The sequence below is a fragment of the Anarhichas minor genome, unplaced genomic scaffold, assembly GCF_050575085.1.
Source record: "Anarhichas minor isolate MPS153535 unplaced genomic scaffold, ASM5057508v1 ptg000095l, whole genome shotgun sequence".
Lineage (NCBI taxonomy): Eukaryota > Metazoa > Chordata > Actinopteri > Perciformes > Anarhichadidae > Anarhichas > Anarhichas minor.
In genome coordinates this window covers 1,453,432-1,481,039 of record NW_027466541.1, presented here as the reverse complement: position 1 = coordinate 1,481,039, position 27,608 = coordinate 1,453,432, and the positions used below count along the sequence as shown (strand labels likewise).

The 27,608-nt window shown below is 43.5% G+C and overlaps 1 protein-coding gene across 1 annotated transcript; it reads right to left on the bottom strand.

The window, feature by feature from the left end:
- Positions 1–634: 634 nt before the first annotated feature.
- Positions 635–26,641, bottom strand: fnbp1a (formin binding protein 1a). The gene is made up of 18 exons (XM_076082520.1): positions 26,447–26,641; positions 25,503–25,618; positions 23,451–23,501; positions 23,121–23,268; positions 18,970–19,032; positions 18,472–18,567; positions 18,089–18,103; positions 13,598–13,726; positions 11,882–12,028; positions 11,121–11,297; positions 10,732–10,923; positions 10,515–10,529; positions 10,224–10,333; positions 9,652–9,784; positions 8,424–8,569; positions 7,676–7,812; positions 6,673–6,831; positions 635–1,738 (listed from the first exon to the last, which is right to left on the bottom strand). The coding sequence occupies exons 1-18, from the start codon at positions 26,474–26,476 to the stop codon at positions 1,710–1,712; spliced, it is 1,893 nt and encodes a 630-aa protein (XP_075938635.1). The 5' UTR covers positions 26,477–26,641; the 3' UTR covers positions 635–1,709.
- Between the last annotated feature and the right edge of the window lie 967 nt (positions 26,642–27,608).

Below are 27,608 nucleotides of genomic sequence, written 5' to 3'. Positions count from 1 at the left end.
AATAACCCTAACCATGAACTAACCCAAACCATTAACTAACCTTAACCATGAACTAACCCAAACCATGAACTAACCCCTTTAAATAATGTGATATTAAATAACGTGATATTAGGGTTATTATATTTGTAAGGGCCTGAGGGGCAGGGTAGTGGCTGGCATCTACATTCCTGCCAGAAGGCTCCATCCACTCCTTCAGGAGAGCATTGAGATCAGGTGTGGGAAGTGACACACCTGATCCTGATCTCCTCATCAGCGAGGGGAACAAAAGGCAAGGAGAGAAACGGAGCAGGAAGGAGACGACGAGAGGAGAAGAGTGTCTTCTCCTCGGGTGGAAGACGATTAAGCCCGGTAAGTCGGCTAGCGGCCCGGCTGATTTAGTTTAGTTGTATAGTTAACTGATCGAGCTCTGGACTGAGCTACGTTTTCTGTTGTTTTGTGTTGGTTGAGGTTTGTTTGATTAAAAACCTGCAGAACTGACTCTGCCTGTGATTGCTGCGCTGCCACTAATTTCTGTCCTCCGTACCTTCCTCTTACATATTATTAAATGTTATGGTTAATAATCATTATATTATAATAATATTTCTGCCACAGTGCCTCTGAGCAACAGTCTGAATAAACACAGATTACCAACTCCTTGTTTGATCAGAGTTTACTTTATTTTGAAATTTTAACATACAGGAAGTTGAAAAGTGCATGAACAGCAGTCTCACGTCGTAATTAAAAAATCATTAACTGATCAAAATCTCACTATGAAATAAAAAAGTTCACATTTCACACAATCAATATCATCAACATCATCATCATTAACAAGCAGGGGGCAGGGCTAATAGACACTGGTTAATCTGCAGGCGGGGGCTAATATCAGCAGGTACACAGGGGGCGGGGCTAGTATCAGTAGGTACACCGGGGGTGGGGCTAATATCAGTAGATACACAGGGGGCGGGGCTACACTTTTGCAGCTAGTTTCTATTTACACATCACTGTGACAGAAACAAGATGAACACTTCCTGTTTTATTTCAGTCTCTCGGCCAATAGGAACGATTCTTTTCAACAACACATTCGTACAAACATTAATTTAAAGAGGTTTAAATACAGCAGGTTCAACTGATCTCAGGTCAGTTTGTCAGTGAATCAGATCAATTATAAAATAAAATATGTTTCAAGCACATAAAACATAAATGCATCATTTTGGGCTCAAATGTGAAATAGAATAATTTAAGGATAAATTAATAAGATTAATACATTTGATCAGAAGATTAGGATTTACTTTCTTTTATAATTTATTGTAATTATTAAACTCGTGAAAACATGAATGTGTATTTCAACAAATAAAGAAATGATTAATGTGATAATCTGGATCTCCAATAAATATATAGGATATGGATCAGAGCTCCACTGAACGGGACCTGTCTAATATCTGGGTTCTGATATTACAAATGATCTGTGTTTGGGACCTGTCTAATATGTGGGTTCTGATATTACACATGATCTGTGTTTGGGACCTGTCTAATATGTGGGTTCTGATATTACACATGATCTGTGTTTGGGACCTGTCTAATCTCTGATCTCTCATTTATGATGTAATTTCTCAGTCACCAGTAGAGCCTCTCTTCCATCGCGTCATCTGATTGGCCGAGATACCTGAAGAGTTAAACTGTCCAATGAAAAGTTGTTACCTTCCTTTAGAGACGTCCTCACTGGTGGAATACTAGACTAGCCGACTACTCTGCACAAAGCCTACAAATACAGACACACAGAAGCCAGAGGGGGAGACAGACAGGTAGATAAGTCAGAGCTGGTAGAGTGAGACAGGAGGTCAGACTGCTGCCGTCTGCACTCTGAATACTAAAATGTGTTTAATAGTAATAACAATAAAATGTGTGTTTAAATCAGATCTCAGATCACAATCTTTAACCTGTTTTTCTACATTTAAAGACGTGCTTCACAATAATTAATAATTAATAATTATATCAGCAAATCAAAAGAGGCGGAGCCTGAGATGAGATTCACCTGTCTTACACTTCAGCACACAGACAGGCAGAGCACATATACCACAGACAGGCTGCTGCTGTAACCATAGCAATCAACGTGTTGACATTCAGCGATCAAAGGTCATAGAGGTCATCAGGAGGGGGGGAGGGGGTCAGAGATCAAAGGTCATAGAGGTCAAAGAGCGACATCATTTAAAGGCCGCCCACTCCGAGAAGATACTTATATATAAAAATAATAATTATTATATATGAAAATAGTTATGATTATAGATATAATTAAAATTATATATAAATATACTGATTTAAAATCCTGGACCTAGTCCTTGCTACAACTGTAACAATGACATCATAATTGGAACATTTTCAGATCGATTTGATGAGCGATAGAAGACGGACAGCATCAAAATCCTTCTAAATGAACAGGAAGTCACGTTAAACACATCATGTTCATATATATATGTGTATATATATGAACATGATGTGTTTATCAGTGGCTGGCCTAAACAGAATCACAAAGTTATAGCTATTTTATAATTTAATAATTTTTCTTAAATACACAACATTTATTATATTTTATAAAAATATTTTTCCCATTATCTTATTTTCTCATTGCACAGCTCCTGTCTTCCTCAGTTGCTCTGCTTCCAGTGCAACTTGTTTTAAGTAGAGCTTTTATCCAATCAGATTTCACCTCTGTGTCTCTAGGTAAGAAGAGAGGCCCGAGGCCTGCAGACTCACAAGTGCATCCATGTGCAGTTTAAGTGAATGGGGACGATATTGTTGATTGTAATAGTGTTCAACCAATCAGATCTTTAGTTTGACATGTTGGGCGTATTCTTTGATGCGTCAGAGCTGCTAGCTGGCCTACAAGTATGTCAGCATTACGTGCAGCTCAGTTTCAAGGTGCAGCTCTGCAGTGAGGTGCAGCATGCGCTGTGATTGGTCAGTGGGCGAGCACGTGACTATCGTGAAACGAAACTTAACGTAGCAAGCAAAGCTTAGTCGGATTAGTAAGAGTTCAAATTGTAAAATATGGAAGAAATTATGACATTGTTTGCATTTTGCTTGGTGTAGATTTTTATGTTTTTTACGGTTCAGAGGTCACAGCCCGTTGTCTCCTATGTGAGCGCAGAAAACATTATATTTCCTACAATTTAAGCTTCTGCATTTTCCAAATGCACTAGTATTATTCAAACGTATTGTTCGGTTCGTAAGCCGCGTACCGAACGGTTTAATACGAATACGTGTATAGTTACAGCCCTATAAACGAATAATAACCGTAGCTGTGGCACCATCATGAGGTTATCAGGAGGTGGCTCAGCTGCAGGACAGGAGTGAAGGCCCAGGTATAAAATGCACGGCCCGCCACTGATATATATACTGTATATATGTATATTCATATATTTATCTTATATCGTAGTGCTGCGAGGAAACAACGTGGAATAAAAGGAACAAACGTAAATGTTTTCGTGGTCACAAACATACAATACATTTATTCATATTCTTGTTCTTATGAATTATCCATCCATTTTCCTCCGCTCGCGGTGGTGGTCGCGGTGGCAGCAGGCCAAGCAGGCTGACCTAGACTTCCCTCTCCCCGCAACATTTTCCAGCTCATACTGGGGGATCCCGAGGCGTTCCCAGGCCAGCTGGGAGATATAATCCGTCCAGCGTGTTCTGGGTCTCCCCCGGGGTCTCCTCCCAGTTGGACGTGCCTGGAAAACTTCCAGTGGGAGGCGTCCAGGAGGCATCCTGATTAGATGCGCGAACCACCTCAGCTGGCTCCTTTCGACGTGAAGAAGTAGCGGCTCGACTCCAAGTTCCCTCCTGATGACCGAGCTCCTTACCGTATCTCTAAGGCTGAGCCCGGCCACCCTACGGAGGAAACTCATTTCGGCCGCTTGTACCCGTGACCTTGTCCTTTCGGTCACGACCCAAAGTTCGTGGCCATAGGTGAGGGTAGGAACGTAGACCAACCAGTAAATTGAGAGCTTCGCCTTTCGTCACCAAGACGGTCCGGTACAGCGCCTGACAAACAGCACAAACAGCACAAACCGAGGAGGCCAACAGGACCACATCATCTGCAAACGGCAGAGAGGCGATCCCGAGACCTCCGAACCTGACGTTTTCCATCCCCCGGCTGCGCCTAGATATCCTGTCCATGAAAGTCACGAACAGGACCAGTGACAAAGGGCAGCCCTGGCGGAGGCCAACACCCACCGGGAACGTGTCTGACTTATTGCCGAGAATGCGGACACAGCTCCTACTACAGTCGTACAGAGACCGGATTGCCCATTGTAACGGGTCCGGCACCCCATACTCCCGCAGCACCCCCCACAAGAACCCCCGAGGGACCCGGTCGAAAGCCTTCTCTAAGTCCACAAAGCACATGTAGACTGGTTGGGCAAACTCCCAGAACCCCTCCAGTAGTCTTGCGAGGATAAAGAGCTGGTCCACTGTTCCACGGCCGGGACAGAATCCACACTGCTCCTCTTGAATCCGAGGTTCGACAAACGGTCGGAGCCTCCTTTCCAGCACCCTGGCATAAGCCTTCCCCGGGAGGCTGAGTAGTGTGATACTCCTCCGCGAATCGCCACCTTAACGTGGTGGAGGAGTTTGAGTGGCTCAGTGATCCTGGGAGCTATGTTCTCCGGGGCAGTAGCCCCTGGTAGGCCAGACCCAGGTGGGGAGCTCGTCGCCGAGCGTCTGGTGGCCGGGCCTTCGCCCATGGGGCCCGGTCGGGCTCAGCCCGAAGAAACAACATGGAGCAGCCACCCTGTGGACACACCACCCGCAGGGACAAGCATCGGGGTCGGGTGCAATGCAGACCAGGCGGCAGGCAGGGCCGGAGGCCTGGACGAGCCGATCGCCGGCAGCATAGACTGGAGAGGGGCTGGACTTTGTCCTTTTCTGGAGTTGCCCAAGGTGAGAGGCGCCGGGTGGGAGTGGGGATACTCACGAGCCCCCAGCTGAGCGCCGCTGTGTTGGAGTTCTCCCCGGAGAACGAGAGGGTCGCCTCCATGCGCCTGCGGGTTGTGGGGAGCAAGGCTCTGACTGTGGTTTGTGCATGCACCAAACAGCAGTTCGGAGTATCCGGCCTTCTTGGAGTCAGTGGGAGGGGTCCTGGAAAGGGCGCCACCTGCCGACTCCATAGTTCTCCTAGGGGACTTCAATGCTCACGTGGGCAATGATGGAGAAACCTGGTGGGGGGTGATTGGGAGGAACGGCTTGCCTGATCTGAACCCGAGTGGGCTTCTGTGCTAGCCACGGTTTAGCCATAATGAACACCATGTTCGAACATAAGGTGGCTCATAAGTGTACCTGGTACCAGAACACCTTAGGCCGGAGATCAATGATCGACTTTGTAATCGTATCATCTGATCTGCGGCCGTATGTCTTGGACACTCGGGTGAAGTGAGGAGCAGAGCTGTCAACTGATCACCACCTGGTGGTGAGTTGGATCAGATGGCGGGGGAACCGGTTGGAAAGACCCGGCAAGCCCAAACGTATAGTGAGGGTGACCTGGGAACATCTGGCAAAGGACCCTGTCTGGGAGGTCTTTAACTCCCACCTCCGGAAGAACTTCTCACACATCCCGAGGGAGGTTGGGGACATGGAATCCGAATGGACCATGTTCAAAGCCTCTATTGTGGACACGGCCGCTAGGAGCTGTGGTCGGAGCTGTGTCGTGGCGGCAACCCAAGAACCCGGTGGTGGACACCGAAGGTGAGGGAAGCCGTCAAGCTGAAGAAGGAGGCGTTCAGGGCCTGGTTGGCCCAATCTCGGGCATGGGAGGAGTTCGGGGAGGCCATGGAGAAGGACTTTCGGTTGGCCTCAAGGAGGTTCTGGCAAACCATCCGACGGCTCAGGAAGGGAAAGCAGGGCCTATGGGGGGGACGGGGACGACTGTTGACCCGAATGGGGGACATCGTCGGGAGGCGGAAAGAGCACTTTGAGGAACTCTTAAACCCGACTAACATGTCCTCTGCAGAGGAGGCAGCACCTGAAGACCTGGGGGGGCTCACCCATATCCCTGGCGGAGGCCGCTAAGGTAGTCAAAAAGCTCCTTGGTGGCAAGGTGCCGGGGGTGGATGAGATCCGCCCTGAGATGCTGAAAGCGCTGGACATGGTTGGGCTGTCCTGGCTGACACGCCTCTTCAATGTCGCATGGGGGTCGGGATCAGTGCCCATGGACTGGCAGACCGGGGTGGTGGTTCCCATCTTCAAAAAGGGGGACCGGAGAGTGTGCTTGAATTACCGGGGTATTCTTATGAATTAGAATATGAATAATAAAAAAACTGTTGGTGCAGTTCTTGAGTTTCATACAATAATTTATTTTATTTTCTGTTTTACAAAGTGAAGGAAAATCATTTCCTGAATAAATGTTTAATCTGATGTAAGTGACCAGGAAACAAACTGATTATCATTATAATTATTGTTATGATTATTATTTAAATATATCTCTATGTACATTTGAATGTGTAGGAAACATCAGAGAGAGACGTGGACAGCTGGACTAACCCCTAAACCCTAACTCAATGTGAGCCCTAACTGCTCACATTGGTTTTGGTTCTTGGAGTGGACAGCCTAGAGGTCACGTGGAGGTCATTAAAGGTCATATTTACAGGTCATTAAAAGTCCTACTGAGGTCAGATGAAGGTCATATGTAGGTCATGGCACCTTTGGCACTGCTGTCCAGGAAGACTTTGATGTAGGAGGTGGGGACGTATCCCTCCTCCTCCAGGTTCCTCCGTACTCTGGTCCACCCGTCACCTTTGTCCTCTTCCACCACAGAAAGTAGTTCTCCCTCCACCATCGACAGAGTGCCTTCATTTTGTCCTGCAGAAAATCAGAAACATGTTCAGACCATCATTCAGTTCATTCTGCCCTCTAACAGAGAGTCCGGATCGGATCCCTGCTCCTGTAAAACATGTTCAGGTGTTGGAAGGACCAGAACCCTTCGTCTCAGACTGAAGGAGTCCAGGTGAAAGGAGGTCTTCACTTCAGACTGAAGGACCAGGTGAAGGTTTTGGGAGGGAATTTCTCTGTCCCCTTGTTTGTCTTTGGGCTTAAATATGCATTAAGAAAAATAATTAATTTTATGTTTGGAACTACAGAGCAGGAAGAACCAGATGTTAGATTCAGGACCGGACCAATGCGGTGCAGTCTGAAGGGACACAGCTCACTTTGAGACCCTGACTAGGGTCTGGATTCTGTCAGGGCTCTGTGGGGGATCAGGTTTATGTACACTGAGGGAACACTAACTTTGGACTTCTTTATTTGTTTATTTCTTGTGTTAATGATTTGATGAAGCTGATGATGAAGAAGAGTATTTATTGTTTTCAGCTTTCCAGTTTGTATTGAAGATCAACTTTAAATAAAAGTCTCTGTCTTGACTAGCGACTCTCATGAGTGACTAAAGACACGAACGACTGAAGAGACAAAACGTCAACTTTACATTTAGTTTGTCAGGAGACACAAACACCTCGTGGTCTAAAGTCTCAACCGGACGACCTGTAATGATCCATAATGATCTGCAATGACCCACAACGACCCGTAACGACCCATAACGATCCATATCAACCCGTAACGACCTGTAACGACGCCTAGCAAGGTCTGACCCTGAAAATATCACTGAGTACCTGTTGATGTGCAGTAGTAGCAGTAGTACAGTAAACAGTACCTTGGAATGGGTAAAGGGACTTGCAGGTGCCGATACTCGGTAATGGTTCTTCATCTTCAAAGTCATCATCAAACTCTGAACTACGAGATTTAAACTGAAGCTCTGCACTGTGGTCTTCAGTGTAACTGCCGTCAGGACTGAAGAGAGAGAGTCAGGTAGAGGGAGAGAGAGACAGGTAGAGGGAGAGAGAGACAGGTAGAGGGAGAGAGAGACAGGTAGAGGGAGAGACAGGTAGAGGGAGAGACAGGTAGAGAGAGAGACAGGTAGAGGGAGAGACAGGTAGAGAGAGAGACAGGTAGAGAGAGAGACAGGTAGAGAGAGAGACAGGTAGAGAGAGAGACAGGTAGAGGTAGAGACAGGTAGAGGGACAGACAGGTAGAGGGAGAGACAGGTAGAGGGAGAGAGAAACAGGTACAGAGAGAGAGAGACAGGTGGAGAGAGACAGGTTAAAGCATGCTTAGTCGATAAACATTGAATCATTTCAGTACTACAGGAGTATCAATAAAATAATCAATAATCAATATTTAGTAATCAATAATCAGTAATCAATAGTTAGTAATCAATAACCAGTAATCAATAGTTAGTAATTAGTAATCAATAATCAGTAATCAATAGTTAGTAATCAATAATCAATAATCAATAGTTAGTAATCAATAGTTAGTCATCAATAATCAGTAATCAATAATCAGTAATCAATAATCAGTAATCAATAATCAATAATCAGTAATCAGTAATCAGTAATCAGTACCTCTCTCTGCTGGCTGGACTCCGGTCTTCCAGCTGTTTCAAGCTGCTGCTTCCTGGAGTGTCGACCTGAGAATTTAATCCACAACCTCCACTTTGTCTCCGACTGCTGAGGTCACAAGCTTTGGAGTCGGCCTCCGAGAGCCACGCCTACAGAGTACATGAAGTACTGCATTACTGTGATACTGGACAGAATCTCCTGTGTCCTCTATGTCAGTGGTTCTCAACTGGTCTGGCTGCGGGACCCACCATCACCCCTTAATGGCAAGCCGCGACCCACGACCCAAATTATATATATAATTTGGGTAGTAGTAACATCTCTGTGTAGTAAACAACTGTCAAATCAAAGAAAGTACACATCAATTATATTTTAACTAATATTATTCAAATTTTTCAAATTTAACTGGATGGATTATAAATAATACATAGAAATGCATAAATAAATGTTCTTCTCATTTCAAGTAAAATAACGGCTGGATTAAAAATTTAATTACGTAACAGAATTCATTTTAGAAAAATAGTTTTCACTGAATTGCCCTGCAGCTTTAAATTCAGTTCATTCAGGGTGAAGTGATAAAGCCACAATATTATATTTTTCTCATCTTCTAAAAAGAGAAATTAGTGTTGGAAGAATTCACCTACCGTATATGAGTCTGTCCAGTCAGAGTCTAATGACTCTGGTCTCTCTGGCCATTCTTCTCTTTTGGAAATCGTTCTATGATTTTGACTTTTACAACTAATGTTACAACAGTCCTGCTCTGTGTTCTATATCCTCTTCTCTCCCCCATGTGTCACGGTGTGTGTACATCTCACTGAGTCAGGAAACTTGTCAGAATGGCCATATTTGATTGGCTGAGCTGCATCACGTGATGTGATTCACAACGCATTGGTCGGTGTTTTTCCTGCACTGCCGTAAATGCCGTAAATGCTGGAATAATTCCGCTGCATAAAAAATGCCCTTCAAAATAAAATCACTTTTTTTTTTTTTTTTTTTGTCAGGCAAAGGCCCGCGACCCACTGAAAACGGGTCCGCGACCCACTTTTGGGTCGCGACCCACCAGTTGAGAATCACTGCTCTATGTGGTGCTAGAGGAAGTCATACTGCTGTTTATCATGTACACCGTGTACTTTTCATATACATGGGATGACTTCCTGTTGTCAGTAGGTGGCACTATGTGTGTGTACTATATGTATATACAGTACTGTGTGTACATAGTATTAATGGTATAAACCTGGTTCCTCCTCAGCTCCTCCTCCAGTCTCTGTAGACTTTGTTTAACTTCCTCCAGTCGAGGCTCCAAACTGCCGGCGTCGCCCATCTGAGGATTTCTTTCATAAACTTCCCTCATTTTCAACAGAGCGTCTCTGAAACAACAGAACAATACAAATATTTACTTTTATTCGTGATATGAATGAATACAATAATAGATCAATATTTCCCAGAGTTAACTGTCAACTTTCCTTTGAGATGTAAAATGTTCAAAGTTTCTGCTTTTGTTGGGTTTGTAATGTACAAACAATGTTTATCTCAGGAAGTATTACCAAGAAGTATTACCAAGAAGTATAACTAAGAAGTATTACCAAGAAGTATTACCAAGAAGTTTTACTATGTGTGTGTATATGTGTATACGTGTGTATATGTGTGTGTGTATATATGTGTGTATATGTGTGTGTATGTGTGTATACATGTGTGTATATGTGTGTATATGCGTGTGTATATGTGTGTGTATGTGTGTATATGTGTGTGTATATGTGTGTATATGTTTATATGTGTGTGTATACATGTGTGTATATGTGTGTGTACCTCTGCTCTCTCTCTCTCTGGATCTCCTCGTTCATGTTGTTGATTCTGGTTTGAAGTTTCTTTCTTCTCTGTTCTGGAGGAAGATGACTGCAGTCTGCAGGACCGGAGCCCTGCAGCAGGTCATGATGTCACACACGTCACGGTATGACATCACATCACATTATATTATAGCTACACACTGAAAATCATAAAATAATAATAATAATATTGATAATAACAATAATAATGTCAACAATAGTAAATGTAGCTTCATACAGCTGAGTGTTACAGACAGACAGGTGTGATACTGACCAGTTTAAGTGACAGCTGTCCAATCAGAGAAGAGCATGAAGGAAACATGACAACATTAACAACACAGCTATGGGCTCAAATACATGAGTGTGTATTTATATATGTGTAAATATACATGAGTGTGTATTCATGTGTGTAAATATACATGAGTGTGTATTCATGTGTGTAAATATACATGAGTGTGTATTTATGTGTGTAAATATACAGGAGTGTGTACCCCTCTCTTGAGGCTGCGCAGACACTGCTTCCTGGTTCTGGAGCCAGAGCTCATGAGGTCATTCAGCCGCTGTGTGATTGGTTCTCTGGAGGCAGGGGGCGGGGAGTGGGGACTGTTGGCTACTCCCCCAGGTGAAGGTGAGGTCGGGGGTGGAGGGGGAGGCTGCCGGGGGGAGGAGAGGAGGGTCAACAGCTGGAGAGAGAGAGAAGTGTGGTGAGTACAGGTGACTCCTCCAGGTGTGTGTACCTGTCGTGTGTGTACCTGTCGTGTGTGTGTGCGTGTGAATCTGTTGTGTACCTGTTGTGTGTGTGTGTGTTCCTGTTGTGTGTGTGTGTGTGTACCTGTTGTGTGTTTGTGTGTTCCTGTTGTGTGTGTGTGTGTGTGTGTACCTTGTTTTTCCGGATGAAGGGCCAAAGCTTCCTGCTGTGTCTCCGCCCCTCCATTCGGTTGTCTAGGTAACTAGATTCAGAGATGCTCCTCCTCATGGTGGAGCTGTAGTCATCAAACTCTACGTCACCTGGAGGGTCGAAGCCCGATTTATACACCTCTACCACCTGCTGGGTATCCTACACACACACACACACACATCAGAATACACAAACCCTTTGAAACATTCAGGTGTCACATTGACATAAACCAAATCACATTGAAGAAAACAAAGAATGTATTGAAAGTAGAAGTTATCAGTGAATGTTCCAGTTAGAAGAAGTCTCTGGTGCTTCTAACCCTAAACCAACCCTAACCCTACACAAGAGAACCTCAGGAACAAAGTTGGATTGGCCTTTTGTAGGCTTCAAGAAGACTATGTTCAGACAGACAGACAGATGGATAGAGACAGACAGGAGTGACCTGGTTCACTAAGACCTGGTCCACTAAGATCTGGTTGACTAAGACCTGGTCCACAACGCCTGGTCTAATAAAACCTAGTCCACTAAGACTTGGTCTATTTAGACCTGGTCCTCTAAGACCTGGTCCACTAAGACCTGGTCTATTAAGACCAGGTCTTTCGGGACACTCTCCAGATTGAACACAGACCTCTATGGTTCAGCACTTTATACCTACGTTGAGCGTGATCTTGTTCTGTGGTTCGTTTCAACAGGAACCAGAATCTCCACCTGAACTACCAGATTTGAGCCCAGTTGAGACTCACCATCCTGGGCTGGATTCCCTCTGCAGCATCCATCATGACATCCAGACAGCGACTCGCAACAGGAAGAACTTTCCTCTCAGCTTCAGCTGATGAACGCATCGCGTTACAGATTCTCTCAATGCGCCGCTCTTCCATGTCCTGGATCCGCTGAAAACACAGAAATATGAATATACTTAGTGTATAACTGGTACCAGAGTGTAGTACTGTTGTTTTATCTGGTGTGAAACTGGTACCAGAGTGTAGTACTGTTGTTTTATCTGGTGTGAAACTGGTACCAGAGTGTAGTACTGTTGTTTTATCTGGTATATAACTGGTACCAGAATATAGTACTGTTGTTTTATCTGGTGTGTAACTGGTACCAGAGTGTAGTACTGTTGTTTTAAATGGTGTATAACGGGTACCAGAATATAGTACTGTTGTTTTATCTGGTGTGAAACTGGTACCAGAGTGTAGTACTGTTGTTTTATCTGGTGTGAAACTGGTACCAGAGTGTAGTACTGTTGTTTTATCTGGTGTGTAACTGGTACCAGAGTGTAGTACTGTTGTTTTAAATGGTGTATAACGGGTACCAGAATATAGTACTGTTGTTTTATCTGGTGTGAAACTGGTACCAGAGTGTAGTACTGTTGTTTTATCTGGTGTGAAACTGGTACCAGAGTGTAGTACTGTTGTTTTAAATGGTGTATAACGGGTACCAGAATATAGTACTGTTGTTTTATCTGGTGTGTAACTGGTACCAGAGTGTAGTACTGTTGTTTTAAATGGTGTATAACTGGTACCAGAATATAGTACTGTTTTAAATGGTGTATAACTGGTACAAGAGTGAAGTACTGTTGTTTTAAATGATGTATAACTGGTACCAGAATATAGTACTGTTATAAATGGTGTATAACTGGTACCAGAATATAGTACTGTTTTAAATGGTGTATAACTGGTACCAGAGTGAAGTACTGTTGTTTTATCTGGTATATAACTCGTACCAGTCTGTGATACTGTTGTTTTACCTGGTGTATAACTGGTACCAGAGTGTGGTACTGCTGTTTTATCTGTTATATAACTGGTGCCAGAGTGTGGTACTGTTGTTTTAAATAGTGTATAACTGGTACCAGAGTGTGGTACTGCTGTTTTATCTGTTATATAACTGGTGCCAGAGTGTGGTACTGTTGTTTTAAATGGTGTATAACTGGTACCAGAGTGTAGTACTGCTGTTTTAAATGGTGTATAACTGGTACCAGAGTGTAGTACTGTTGTTTTAAATAGTGTATAACTGGTACCAGAGTGTAGTACTGTTGTTTTATCTGTTATATAACTGGTGCCAGAGTGTGGTACTGTTGTTTTAAATGGTGTATAAATGGTACCAGAGTGTAGTACTGTTGTTTTAAATAGTGTACAACTGGTAACAGAGTGTAGTACTGCTGTTTTACCTGGTATATAACTGGTACCAGAGTGTGGTACTGTTGTTTTACCTGGTATATAACTGGTACCAGTGTGTGGTGCTGGTTTACCTGGTATATAACTGTGTACCAGAGTGTGGTACTGTTGTTTTACCTGGTATATAACTGGTACCAGAGTGTGGTACTGATGTTTTACCTGGTATATAACTGGTACCGGGGTGTAGTACTGCTGGTTTACCTGGTATATAACTGGTACCGGGGTGTAGTACTGCTGGTTTACCTGGTATTTAACTGGTACCAGAGTGTGGTACTGTTGTTTTACCTGGTATATAACTGGTACCAGGGTGTGATAGTGCTGGTGCTGGTCCTGGTTAAACTGGTTTAAACTGGTCACATAGTCTTTCCTGGACTCTTCAGCAGCTTGTTTTTTCTGTTGAGCCGTCTGCCGAGCCTGAAACCAGGAGAGGATTTTATACAAAATATATTAATACACATACTGTTAAAATTATTTTGTGTCCCAGTGGTGTGCATCACTTTTTAGTGTTCCCTGGTTTACATTATTGTGTGAGCTACGTGCAGCGTTTCTGTATTTGTAAGTTTCCTAATTTTAAAGTACATTTTTGTAATGCTGCCCATGTGTTGTCACATTATCTATTTGAAACATTGGGTCATAGGGCCACTGTAAATAACTGTAATAACTCTAAGTAACTATAAATAACTGTAATAACTGTAAATAACTATAATAACTGTAATAACTGTAGTAACTGTAAATAACTATAATAACTGTAATAACTGTAAATAACTGTAAATAACTGTAATAACTCTAATTAACTGTAAACAACTCTAATTAACTATAATAACTGTAAATAACTGTAGTAACTGTAAATAACTGTAATAACTATAAATAACTGAAATAACTAAAGTAAATAACTAATAATTTAAATAACTATAATAACTGTAAATAACTGTAATAACTATAAATAACTGAAATAACTAAAGTAAATAACTAATAATTTAAATAACTGTAATAACTGTAAATAACTATAATAACTGTAATAACTGTAAATAACTGGAGTAACTGTAATAACTATAAATAACTGAAATAACTGTAAAGTAAATAACTAATAATTTAAATAACTAATAACTAGCAAGATGGCGCAGTGCCAGCGGCAGCCTGTTGCAGCAGCTCCCCTCTGTGTGTTTTAATTTGAGTTTTTTTTCACTCTTTCCCCTCTACTTTTTATTTTTCATTTTCCTTAACGTTTGGTTTTTATGGTCAGACAACAGACTGTAACATTTGTCTCAACTTTTCTCGTGGCTTTTTGTTACTTTGCTTCCTGTTTGTAACGGAGAGCCACACACAATGAGCGGGGCCATTGTCTATTCCCGCGATCAGCTGATTGCGCTGAGGAAACCGCGGCTGCTGCCCGGCGCCAGGTCTGAGATCCCGGCGGAGCTACGGAGAAGGGCTCGAGGCTGCAGGTCGGGCGCTAAGCGGAGGGCGAAGAGGAGGAAATATAAACCTTCGGTACCGGCGATCATAACGGGGAACGTGAGGTCTTTGGCGAATAAGACGGGCGAATAAGACGGACGAACTCGGCGCGCTGGTTAAGACCGAGAGGGGCTTCCGTGAGTGCAGCATCATGTGTTTCACGGAGACTTGGCTGCATGCGGATTTTCCAGATCACAGTGCGTCGGTGCCTGGCTTCAGGACCGTTCGGGCGGACAGAGACGTTGTACAGAGCGGTAAGAAGAGAGGTGGCGGGATTGCAGTGTATGTGAACGAGAGGTGGTGCAATCCCGACCATGTGTGTGTCCATGTGTGTGTGAAGGAATGCTTCTGTAGCCCGGACATTGAACTGTTAGCCGTGGGGATGGGTCCTTATTATTTGCCAAGGGAGTTCACGTCCGCCATTGTTGTGGCTGTGTATGTCCCGCCATCAGCTGACGCTGAGGTAGCAGTGGACACCATCCACTCCACTGTATCTGGACTGCTGAGTCAACATGCTGGTGCGTTTTTGGCTGTTACTGGAGACTTTAACCACACTCTGGATAAAGCCCTGCTGACCTTACACCAGTATGTTGACTGCCCCACAAGGAACAATACAACTCTGGACCTACTGTATGCAAATGCAATGATGCATACAGTGCTACTGCCCTTCCCCCCCTTGGCAGGTCTGATCACAACCTGATCCTGTTAACACCCAGGTATGTTCCTCTGGTGCAGAGCCTGCCTGTGACCACCAGGACTGTGAGGAGGTGGTCTCAGGAGGCTAATGATACCCTGCAGGACTGCTTTGAGTCAACGGATTGGGATGTGCTGTGTGGACCACATGGGGAGGACCTCAACAGCATGACAGACTGTATCACAGAATATATTAAATTCTGTGAACAAACCACCATACCATCCCGGACTGTACGCTGCTTCCCCAACAACAAGCCATGGATCACCAGTGACCTGAAAGCTCTTCTTAATAAGAAGAAAGCAGCTTTCAGGTCTGGGGACAGGGACGAGCTCAGGAGAGTCCAGCGCGACCTGAAGTTGATGATCAGAGAGTGCAAGGACTCCTACAGGGGGAAGCTGGAGGCCAAACTCCAGCAGAACAACGTGAAGGAGGTGTGGACGGGGATGAAGCAGATTACCGGCTTCAAGGTTGAAGGCAGACAACCAGGGGACTCCCTGGAGAGGGCAAACGAGCTAAACTGTTTCTTCAATAGATTTAGCTCACAGCCCTCATCTGTCTCCTCCACACACCACACCTCCCAAACACCTCCCCCTCTGTCCCCCCGGGTGAGCTGCATGGACTCAGAGCCCTCCACTTCTAAGGGCTCTGCCACCACCGAGACTATGACCCCCCTCCCCCCCCTCTCTGTGACGACGGGCCAGGTGAGAAGACAGCTGGAGAGTCTCCACCAAGGCAAGGCTGCTGGACCTGATGGCATCAGCCCCAGGGTCCTGAAGACCTGCGCCAGCCAGCTGTCTGTTGTCCTGCAACACCTCTTCAACCTGAGCCTGAAGCAGGAGGAAGTCCCGGTGCTGTGGAAGACGTCGTGCCTGGTTCCTGTACCAAAAAAGACGACACCATCTAGCCTCAACGACTACCGACCAGTTGCCCTCACATCACATGTGATGAAGGTGCTGGAGAGGCTGGTATTGGCCCACCTCCGACCGCAGGTGAAATACTCACTGGACCCTCTGCAATTTGCATACCAGCCTCATGTTGGAGTGGACGATGCCATCATCTACCTGCTGCAAAGAGCTCAGTCGCACCTGGATGGATCCGGTGGCTCTGTGAGAATCACTTTCTTTGATTTCTCCAGTGCATTCAACACCATCCAACCAGTGCTGCTGAGTGAGAAGCTGCGGGTGGTGGGGGTTAACACGTCCACCGTCTCCTGGATCACTGACTACCTCACAGGCAGACCACAGTTTGTCCGACTGGGCCATGTGCTGTCTGATGGGGTGGTCAGTGATATTGGAGCCCCACAGGGAACTGTTCTGTCTCCCTTCCTGTTCACCTTGTACACCACTGACTTCCAGTACAACTCTGTGTCATGCCATCTGCAGAAGTTCTCTGATGACTCTGCGGTGGTCGGGTGTATAAGGGACGGACGGGAGGAGGAGTACAGGGCAGTAGTGGATGACTTTGTGGAGTGGGCCGGTAGAAATCACCTGCGTCTGAACGTGGCCAAGACCAGAGAGATGGTGGTCGACTTCAGGAGGAAGACGACAGCTCCACAACCGGTGAAAGTTCAGGGAGAGGATGTGGACATGGTAGAGGAGTACAAGTACCTGGGTGTCTCCATCGACAGCAGACTGAACTGGAAGACCAACATCAACGCTGTGTACAAGAAGGGGACGAGTCGACTCTTTTTCTTGAGGAAACTTCGATCCTTCAGCGTGTGCAGCAAGATGCTGGAGATGTTCTACCAGTCTGTTGTGGCCAGTGCACTGTACTTCGCAGTAGTCTGCTGGGGGAGCAGCATTGGAGCCGGAGACACCAACAGACTGAACAAACTTGTTAAGAAGGCCGGCTCCATCATTGGTTGTAAACAAGACTATCTGGAAGAGGTGGTGGAGAGGACACTGAAAAAACTATTATCCATATTGGATAACCCGGACCACCCTCTCCACCACCTACTGCAGGGACAGCGGAGCACTTTCTCCAACAGACTGATCCAGCTCCGCTGTCACGAGGACAGATACAGGAGAACATTCCTGCCCTCTGCTATAAGACTTTATAATAAATCACCTCTGGCCAGATCATCCTCCACATAATTACACACTGCTACACTGTCGTTTGCTGGGGTTGATTTTTAATTTTTGCACTACAGTTTTTCACCGAGTCAGTTAATTTAACACTAGTCTATTTCATTGTATATACTGTGCATTTTTGTTGTTTTATCTTATATATTCTATATTCTGATATTTAATTTGTCCTACTCCGTTATTCTATTGTATATATTGTGCATTTTTTAATACTTAATATTTTTGGTTACTCTGTTACTTTGCTTCTTGGTGTGTCTTGCTGCTGTAACATACAAATTTCCCCCTGGGGATGAATAAAGTACATATCTATCTATCTATCTATCTAACTGTAAATAACTGTAATAACTATAAATAACTGAAATAACTGTAAATAACTGTAAATAACTGTAAATAACTGTAAAGTAAATAACTAATAATTTAAATAACTGTAATAACTGTAAATAACTGTAATAACTGTAAACATCTTCTCAAACAATCCAAAATCTAATAAAAAACAAATGGAATACATATTGAGTTTAAAAAAATTATGTGAAAGGAACTTACCTTCAGTGAGCAGCGCTGACAGACAGACAGACAGACAGGAGTGCAGATTAGTTAGATATCAGCACTGATGTTTCACCAAAATAAAAGTTGAACTCTGACATTATTGATGAGGTCAGTTTCACTTTGGCACAGATCAGATATTATATTACATTAAAGTCATTTAGCAGACGCTTTTATCCAAAGCGACTTACAATTCAGATTCTACACCGTAGGCTCAGCTACAGGAGCAATTTTTGGGGTTTTTGGGGATCACACAGCTCATTCATCAGCTGTGTGATCATTAGGATCAATAATATGTTGATGGAACTCAGAATAAGATTAGTACTATTAACAGAACTACAGTGTAAAGTACACAAAGTACAACAGTACTCTCAGCTATCCACCTTCTCTCCGTCTGTCTTGTTGTCCAGGTCGATTCTGTCGGAGACTTGCTGAGCTCGCTCCGCCTCCTTACAGTCACGCTCATACCGACGTTTACTCTGCTCAGCAAAATGACAACAAGATAACAAAAGAGAAATAAAAACGTCACGCAGAGTTCTAATTTAGTCTTTATGTTGTGAATGTGGGCGGAGTTAGAGGTGTAGCATTTGTGGGCGGGTCAACAGGTGTTGGTGGGTGGGGTTAGAGGCGTAGCGTTTGTTGGCGGGTCAACAGGTGTTGGTGGGTGGGGTTAGAGGCGTAGCGTTTGTTGGCGGGTCAACAGGTGTTGGTGGGTGGGGTTAGAGGCGTAGCGTTTGTTGGCGGGTCAACAGGTGTTGGTGGGAGGGGTTAGAGGCATAGCTTTTCTGGGTGGGTCAACATGTGTTGGTGGGCGGAGTTAGAGGCGTGGCGTTTGTGGGTGGGTCCACAGGTGTTGGTGGGCGGAGTTAGAGGTCACTCACAGATTCAAGTTGTTTCCAGGAGCTCTCAATGTGCTGCTGGGTACGGCGGCCATCTTGGAAATGCTGCAACAACAAAACAAAAAAATAAACTGGTCAACACATTTCTATTTCATTGGTCAGACTTCTTTATCATCTTTAACTAGTTTATATTTAATTTCATATCTTATTATGTCTTTCTTTTTCATTTAGAAATTTGAGATTAAGTCTTATTTTCCATGTTTGTTGTTTTTGTATTTATTCTAACAGAAAAGACCTCTCCTCAGACGCTGGTCACCTCAACATTCTCATTCTCCTCGACCTCGAATCCACCTCGAATCCTCCCTCAACATCATCGGAACTGCTCTCTCCTGGATTAAATCATATCTTACAAACAGACAACAGTTCATCAGCATCAACAACTGCACCTCCTCCACTGCTCCTCTGTCTCACGGCGTCCCCCAGGGTTCGGTGCTTGGTCCTCTTCTGTTCATCCTCTACTTGCTCCCTCTTGGTAATATCATACGTCAACATGGTCTCCACTTCCACTGCTATGCCGATGATGTCCAGCTCTACATCTCCACAAAGGCCATTACCACTGCTACTCACTCCACTCTCACCAGCTGCCTCACTGACATTACATCATGGATGCAAACCAACTCCCTCAAACTTAACTGTGATAAATGTGACATGATCATCATTGGTCCCACATCCCTCACTAGGCAAGGCAAGTTTATTTGTATATCACATTTCAACAACAAGGTAATTCAAAGTGCTTCACATAAAACCATTAAAAGCATCAAAACATAAGGCAAAAGAAAAGGAGATTTAAAAACAATTAAGAACATTCATTGAAACATTAAAAAACAGTGTAAGAAATAAAATACAGTAATAAAATGCAGAAATGCAGAAATGTATCAATATCCTTGAATGTGGTTGAATTAAAGGCAGCAAACAGAAAAGTCTTCAGTCTTGATTTAAAGGAGCTGAGGGTCTCAGCAGACCTGCAGCTTTCTGGGACTTTGTTCCAGATATGTGGAGCAGAAACACTGAACGCTGCTTCTCCATGTTTAGTTCTGACTCTGGGAACAGAAAGTAGACCGGTCCCAGACGACCTAAGGGGTCGGGATGGTTCAGAAGTTAGCAGCAGATCAGAGATGTGTTTTGGCCCGAAACCATTCAGTGCTTTATAAACCAACAGCAGGATTTTAAAGTCAATTATTTGCTGGACAGGAAGCCAGTGCAAAGACCTTAGAACTGGAGTGTCACTAAAACCGGTCACAACTTCTGCCTCACCATCGACAGCTCCACTCCGTCTCCCTCCCCACACATCCACAACCTCGGAGTCATGTTCGACAGCAACCTCTCCTTTGAACACCACGTTGACCAAATCACCAGAACTGCTTTTTTCCACTTAAAAAACATGGCCCGTCTCCACCCATCACTCTCCTCATCTGCTGCTGAAACTCTGATCCACGCCTTCATCACCTCCAGAATCGACTACTGCAACAGCATTCTTCATGGCACATCATCCAAAATCCTAAATAAACTCCAGTACATCCAGAACTCTGCTGCTCGCCTGCTCACCCACTCCCACTCCCGTGACCACATCACCCCTGTTCTCCAGAATCTCCACTGGCACCCCGTCCCACAACGGATCCAATACAGAGTCCTTCTCCTCACTCACAAAGCCCTCCACAATCAGGCCCCCTGCTACCTCACCGGCCTGCTTCACCACCACACTCCATCCCGTCGGCTCCGCTCCTCTGATGCCTCCTGTCCCTTCCACTCTGGACCAAGCACCGGACATGGACAGAGCCTTCTCCAGAGCTGCCCCCTCCCTCTGGAACTCTCTCCCCAAACACATCCGAGACTGCACCGACCTCTCGATATTCAAATCACAAATCACAACCCACCTTTTCAGAACTGCTTTTAATGTGTGACCATTATTGTGTGTTTTATGTTTTTAGTGTATAGCTTTTATCTGATGATTTTAATGTAAAGTGTCTTTGAGTATTCTGAAAAGTGCTCTATAAAATGTATTATTATCATCATTATTATCATTACTATCATTATCATCATTAGGGCCCGAGCACCGACAACGTCGGGCCGCGAGGTCCCTATTGAAACTGTAGGAATTATTATTATTCTCTCGAATGAAATGCCTTTTTGGGGGCTTTATCATGTCCCCAACCTCCCCATATTTGGCAAGCATATCAGGACAGAGGGAAAATTTGATATTTTATGGGTCCCATGCTCGAGCATGAAAAAATTGCTCGCTAGCGCCCCCTAGAATTTAGCCCCCTCATCCCGTATGTCCAATTAACTTGAAATTTTACACAGGCATGCCACCAAATGAGGTCTACAAAAAAGCCTCTTGGACCCCTAAGCTCCGCCTACCAAAGTTTTCCGCCATTTTGAATTTTGTGAAAAAAACATTTTTGCAACCTCCTCCTACACGCTGAGTCCGATTGCTACTAAATTTGCTGTGGATCAGTATTGGATCTATATAATAACATTGTATCAAAAGATGTTTGATATCTCATTACGTTTAGAAGATATGGACCAATGAACTTCATAAGGCGTGGCTTTGTTTTTCAATACTCATAACTTCAAAACCATCTAACCTTTAATCGCAAAATTTATCTCATATGTGCACATCGTATATTGTTACGCACTCTGTAATTTTCATTCCATTCATCCACTTGGGAGCGATACAGTAGTTAAGCCATTTTTGGCTTTTTTGTCAATTTTCATCGTTGTCAGACGTACTTTAACGAACTCCTCCGACAGAATTCATGCGATCAACTTCAAATTTGGTTAGGATGATCTAAAGATATTGATGATGAAAAGTTACTAAAATGGTCTACTGACATTGAACGACCTTCATTTTATGTGGCGCCCATTGCCGTGGCAACGCGTCATTCACCATGAAAAATGAAGCAATTTTTTATGTGGCTTAGGATGTTCAGCAAGCCTTGTAACTTTGCACAGGTGTCATAGGTGATGTAAATAAATATTTCATATGGCGTTTTGGCTTGACCGTTGAAAATTGCATCGATAGCGCCCCCTACAAATATTCAAAAATGCAGCCCCAGCGCTACGTTTGACCTACATATATGATATTTGGTAGGGACATGTATCACATGGAGACTTAAACAAAAGTATCTTGGGACCATGCTCTAAAACCAACGGGAAGTCGGCCATTTTGATTTTTGTGTGAATTTTCCCATGATTTCTAGTCGCTGTACTTTAACGAACTCCTCCTAGGAACTTTGTCAGATCCACTTCAAATTTGGTCAGTATAATCTAAAGACCTTTGCAATTAAAAGCTACTCAAAGCTTTACGTTTGATGGAATGGTGTAGCCGTGACGTGGCGGCCATTGTACATGATTCGCCATTAAACAACAAGTTGATGTAACTCCACTGGACTTGCTCAAATCTGTCCCAAACTTGCCATACTTGATAACAGTCATGGCCTGAGGATGTCTACAAGCCAATTTTCACTCAAAGTCATAGCGCCACCTACTGGCAAGAGGAAGACAGTGTTATGTGACAAACGGAATCCGATTTACATGACATTTACATGATGTGGTCTATACTTGATGTTGAGCAACATAATGCATGTTTGCGCATGTTCTCTTGTGTCACATAGTGGATACAGGAACTGGTGGAATATTTGCACTACATAATTTCCAGCGTCACACAGTCCACGCTGGAAAAATCGTTGAACTCCGAGATGCGTTATCTGATGGTCAAAGACATTTGCGGCCGCATCGGCCGGCGTCCCGCCAGTACCCCCGAGACGCAGGAAGGTATGAGGGCCCGTACATCGCTGCTTGCAGCTTTAATCATTACTATTATTATTATTATAACTGAGCAAGATTGGTCAAAAGAGATGGTGTCTTCAGCTGGTTTCAGTGAGACCAGCTGAAGACACCATCTCACTTTGTGATGACAGAGAGATGCTTGCTGCTGCTTTATCATTTATTTATATATATTATATTATTTTTGACCACAAGAGGGTTTGAACGCAGGATTGACAGATTGTTTGCAAACCTAAACTAAATGATATATTACGCCTCTGAAATCTTTGCTATCGTCACTGAGCTGTTTCTCAGGGTTGATGTGCCTCATTCCGTTTGCTTGTTTGTTTGTTTGTTTGTTTACTCACAGTCTTCCTCTCAGCCTTTACTTCCTGTGTGTATCGTGTCAGCTCACACACGATCTGTGTGTTGAGGTTCTCAGCGAGTTCTTCTCTCTGAATGGCGAGTTCACTCAACTGACGGAGAGTTGCTGAAAACGCCAAACACCAAGTGTACCTGCAACAACCAATGAGAAGCCAGCTTTACCTTAGTGAACCAATCACACACCTTAAAGCTGCTGTCTCATTAACATATTACCTCCACCTGTCGATGTTGTTATTGTCACTCTACACACCACACATTCATTCTCACTGGGGCACATTTATAGAGAATATTGAGAGAGAAACATGTCAGCTGACCTGCTCTCATCCTCTCTGCTCCTCTTGGGATGATACTTCTTAGACAGACTCCTGCAGACAGACAGGAGGACAGAGAGAGACAGGTTTATATGAATAAATTAATTCATATACGTACACGAAATGTATAAGTAACATACAGGTGATGTATAAGTAACATACAGGTGATGTGTAAGTAACATACAGGTGATGTAAAGGTAACATACAGGTGATGTAAAAGTAACATACAGGTGATGTAAAAGTAACATACAGGTGATGTGTAAGTAACATACAGGTGATGTGTAAGTAACATACAGGTGATGTGTAAGTAACATACAGGTGATGTGTAAGTAACATACAGGTGATGTGTAAGTAACATACAGGTGATGTAAAAGTAACATACAGGTGATGTAAAAGTAACATACAGGTGATGTAAAAGTAACATACAGGTGATGTGTAAGTAACATACAGGTGATGTGTAAGTAACATACAGGTGATGTAAAAGTAACATACAGGTGATGTATAAGTAACTGTTAAGGATTTCAGTATTAAAAGCATTATTAGTAGGATTAAATAACACCCCAAGTGGTGAGTAGAAGTGTCACAATAATAATAATGTCAAAATAGGTTAAAAAGTCACAATATATTTACTTATGGAATATATTATGTTTACAATATTCTTACTTGTAGAGGATATTATGTTACAGTATTTTACTCAGTGAATGTATTAAACCATAGAAGTATAGTCACTAAAGGTATTAAAACACTGTATGAATAGTTTTGAGGGTCAGAAAGAGATCATTTTGAGTGAGTCTTTACAGAGGCGCAGCAGAGAACAGAGGGATGGACAACTTACCACCAGGACCTGAGGAGGAGGCCGGACGACTTCAACCAAACACTGAGATAACTGCCCCAAGCCAGGAGGGGCTATTGAATTTCGGCCAATCACAGAGGCTGATACTGGACATTTAAACTTTCGGACAGAGACTTTTAAATATAGGCTTAGTTTCATAGGGTTTTTGCCAGAGTTCGCGCCGTTACCACTCTGGGTAGTTTACCAGCTGGGCTGGGCTATTTAGTGGGCCTTGTGAGAACTCTGCCCTGGGGACATATTGATATCGATAGAGTAATTCAGTTTGCAACTGTTCTAGCTTCTCTTGTTTATTAAATACTTTTTGATTGTTAACCGGATCCAGTTCATTTTTGGTGCGACTGGAAAGTCCAGCGGTCTGGGTCTCCCCTGAAAACATCTAACCCTAACATAACATACAGGTGATGTATAAGTAACATACAGGTGATGTGTAAGTAACATACAGGTGATGTGTAAGTAACATACAGGTGATGTAAAGGTAACATACAGGTGATGTGTAAGTAACATACAGGTGATGTGTAAGTAAAATACAGGTGATGTATAGGTAACATACAGGTGATGTATAAGTAACATACAGGTGATGTGTAAGTAACATACAGGTGATGTATAGGTAACATACAGGTGATGTGTAAGTAACATACAGGTGATGTAAAAGTAACATACAGGTGATGTGTAAGTAACATACAGGTGATGTAAAAGTAACATACAGGTGATGTGTAAGTAACATACAGGTGATGTAAAGGTAACATACAGGTGATGTGTAAGTAACATACAGGTGATGTGTAAGTAAAATACAGGTGATGTATAGGTAACATACAGGTGATGTATAAGTAACATACAGGTGATGTATAAGTAACATACAGGTGATGTGTAAGTAAAATACAGGTGATGTATAGGTAACATACAGGTGATGTATAAGTAACATACAGGTGATGTATAGGTAACATACAGGTGATGTGTAAGTAACATACAGGTGATGTGTAAGTAACATACAGGTGATGTAAAGGTGACATACAGGTGATGTGTAAGTAACATACAGGTGATGTAAAGGTAACATACAGGTGATGTATAGGTAACATACAGGTGATGTGTAAGTAACATACAGGTGATGTAAAGGTAACATACAGGTGATGTATAGGTAACATACAGGTGATGTGTAAGTAACATACAGGTGATGTAAAGGTGACATACAGGTGATTAAGTACCTGATCTGTTTGGCGTAGCTCAGCTCGATGTCGGCTCTCTCTTTAATAAACTTGCTGTACCTTTCCAGGAAGTCAATTCCCCAACTGGTGTGTTTCTCCAGGTTATCAAACTGGTCCTGAAACAGTATTAGTATCAGTAGTAGTATAGTTAATCATAAATACAGTTAACCATATACTGATACATGTACACTGGTCACACTGCACTACTTTACTCATATATATACACATATGTACTGTATATGATAATAGACTGAAACTCTTTGGGTTTCACACTGTTGGTCGAATAATAATGACATCATAATTCACCTTTAAATCATCAGCTGAAGCTCTTCTGTGATTTTTGAATATTTGTATTTTGTACCAAACATCAAAGGAACATAAATCGTTGCATGAAGAACATTTGACTTTAACATTGTCTTTATCTAAATGATCTTTTATAATCATTGGTTTTGTCTCTGTGGTGCGATGCGATGCATACTCGTGACATCATCAATGCACTTCATCCTAAAGATGTTCTTAAATGTAAACATCATGAATCATCATTATTATTTATGATGTTTAAACCAGATGTAGAGGAGTTAGACCCTCAATCTGTAAACCAGTAAATATGAAGTGTTGATCCTCAGGAGGACAGTCATGTATACGAGGCTTCATTCATTAATATATATATATATATATATATATAAAATATAATACATAATCATAGTCTTAATAAGTTTGAGGAAGTCTGGGTCTCTGCAGCATCATGACGACGCAGAGCTGTCGTCACTCACTGTGTTGCTATGGCAGAGCAGACAGAAGCACGAGGGCCAGACTCACTCTCTCACCCTCTCTCTCTCTCTCTCACACACACACACACACACACACACACAGGCCGCTCGGTTACCGGCTCGTCCCCGACAGGTTCCCGGTTAACGGTCTCAGGTGAGAACAGGTGTACGTACCCACAGCTCGGTGCCCCAGTTGCAGCTCATGGTGTCCGGTCAGCTCCTCGCGCTCCGCTCCGACGATCACCGCGAGCTCCCTGTCGCGCGCATCCTGTCTCTCTCACCTTGTATCGGTCTGTCTGCAGCGACACGAGAGCAGAGGACGCGGTCACGCGCAGAGCGTCTTCCCGGAGGACCCTTTGTCATCAGTGAGAAGATGCTGAGATTGTGTGTATGTGTATACTGAGCATGCGCAGTGTGTGTATGTGTATACTGAGCATGCGCAGTTGCAGCCCCGCCCTGCTGTCCCACGCACAGAACAATAAGTGCTCCAGAATACTAAATATACATCAATAATCAATATTTACATGATACATGTAGTGATGATATTAATGATAATAATAATACAGAGCTGACTGACAGCCGAGATTACCTCCAGCAGGCGGCGCTGTTCTCTCATCATCACATGTTCTACAGCACCGTCAGCAGTGACGTCATCACAGCCGTTGCACGTCACACATTTCATTTTCACATAGGGTAAGGGTTACAAATATCTAAATATAGATATATATGTATATACAGTATCAGAATCAGAACCGTTTGCCAAGGTATGTTGCATAGACAAGGAATTTTGACATGGTGGACGGTGCATAACATTAAACAAACAATCAACAACAATCAACACAGTGCAAAAAATAGAAACTTATTAAAATGTACAATACAATATGAAATAAAGTGCACAAACAAACATATAACAGTATTATAAACAAGTAGAATATAAGTGTAATGTAAAAGTGTCAAGTGTATTTAAATAAGAACCTAAGAAGGGATGTGCAGGGGAGTGACTGGTAGGAGATTGTCTTGGGGATGACAGAGTCAGTGGGGGTCCTGGTCTTTGTTAATGAACCCGACTGAAGAAACTGTATATGTGGCGTGAGGTCTTGGTCCTGATGGAGGTCTTGATCCTGATGGACCGCAGCCTCCTGCCAGATGGAAGGGGCACGAACAGTTCATGTCCAGGGTGAGAGGGGTCGGCTACAATCCTTCTTGCTCGCTTCAGGGTCCTTGAGATCCTTCAGGGAGTCACACAGGGTGATAGAGGGAGTCTCACAGGGAGATAAAGGAATTAGTTTAATTTAATAGTTTATTTTTTGTCTGTTAAACTGAATAAGCACTTTTC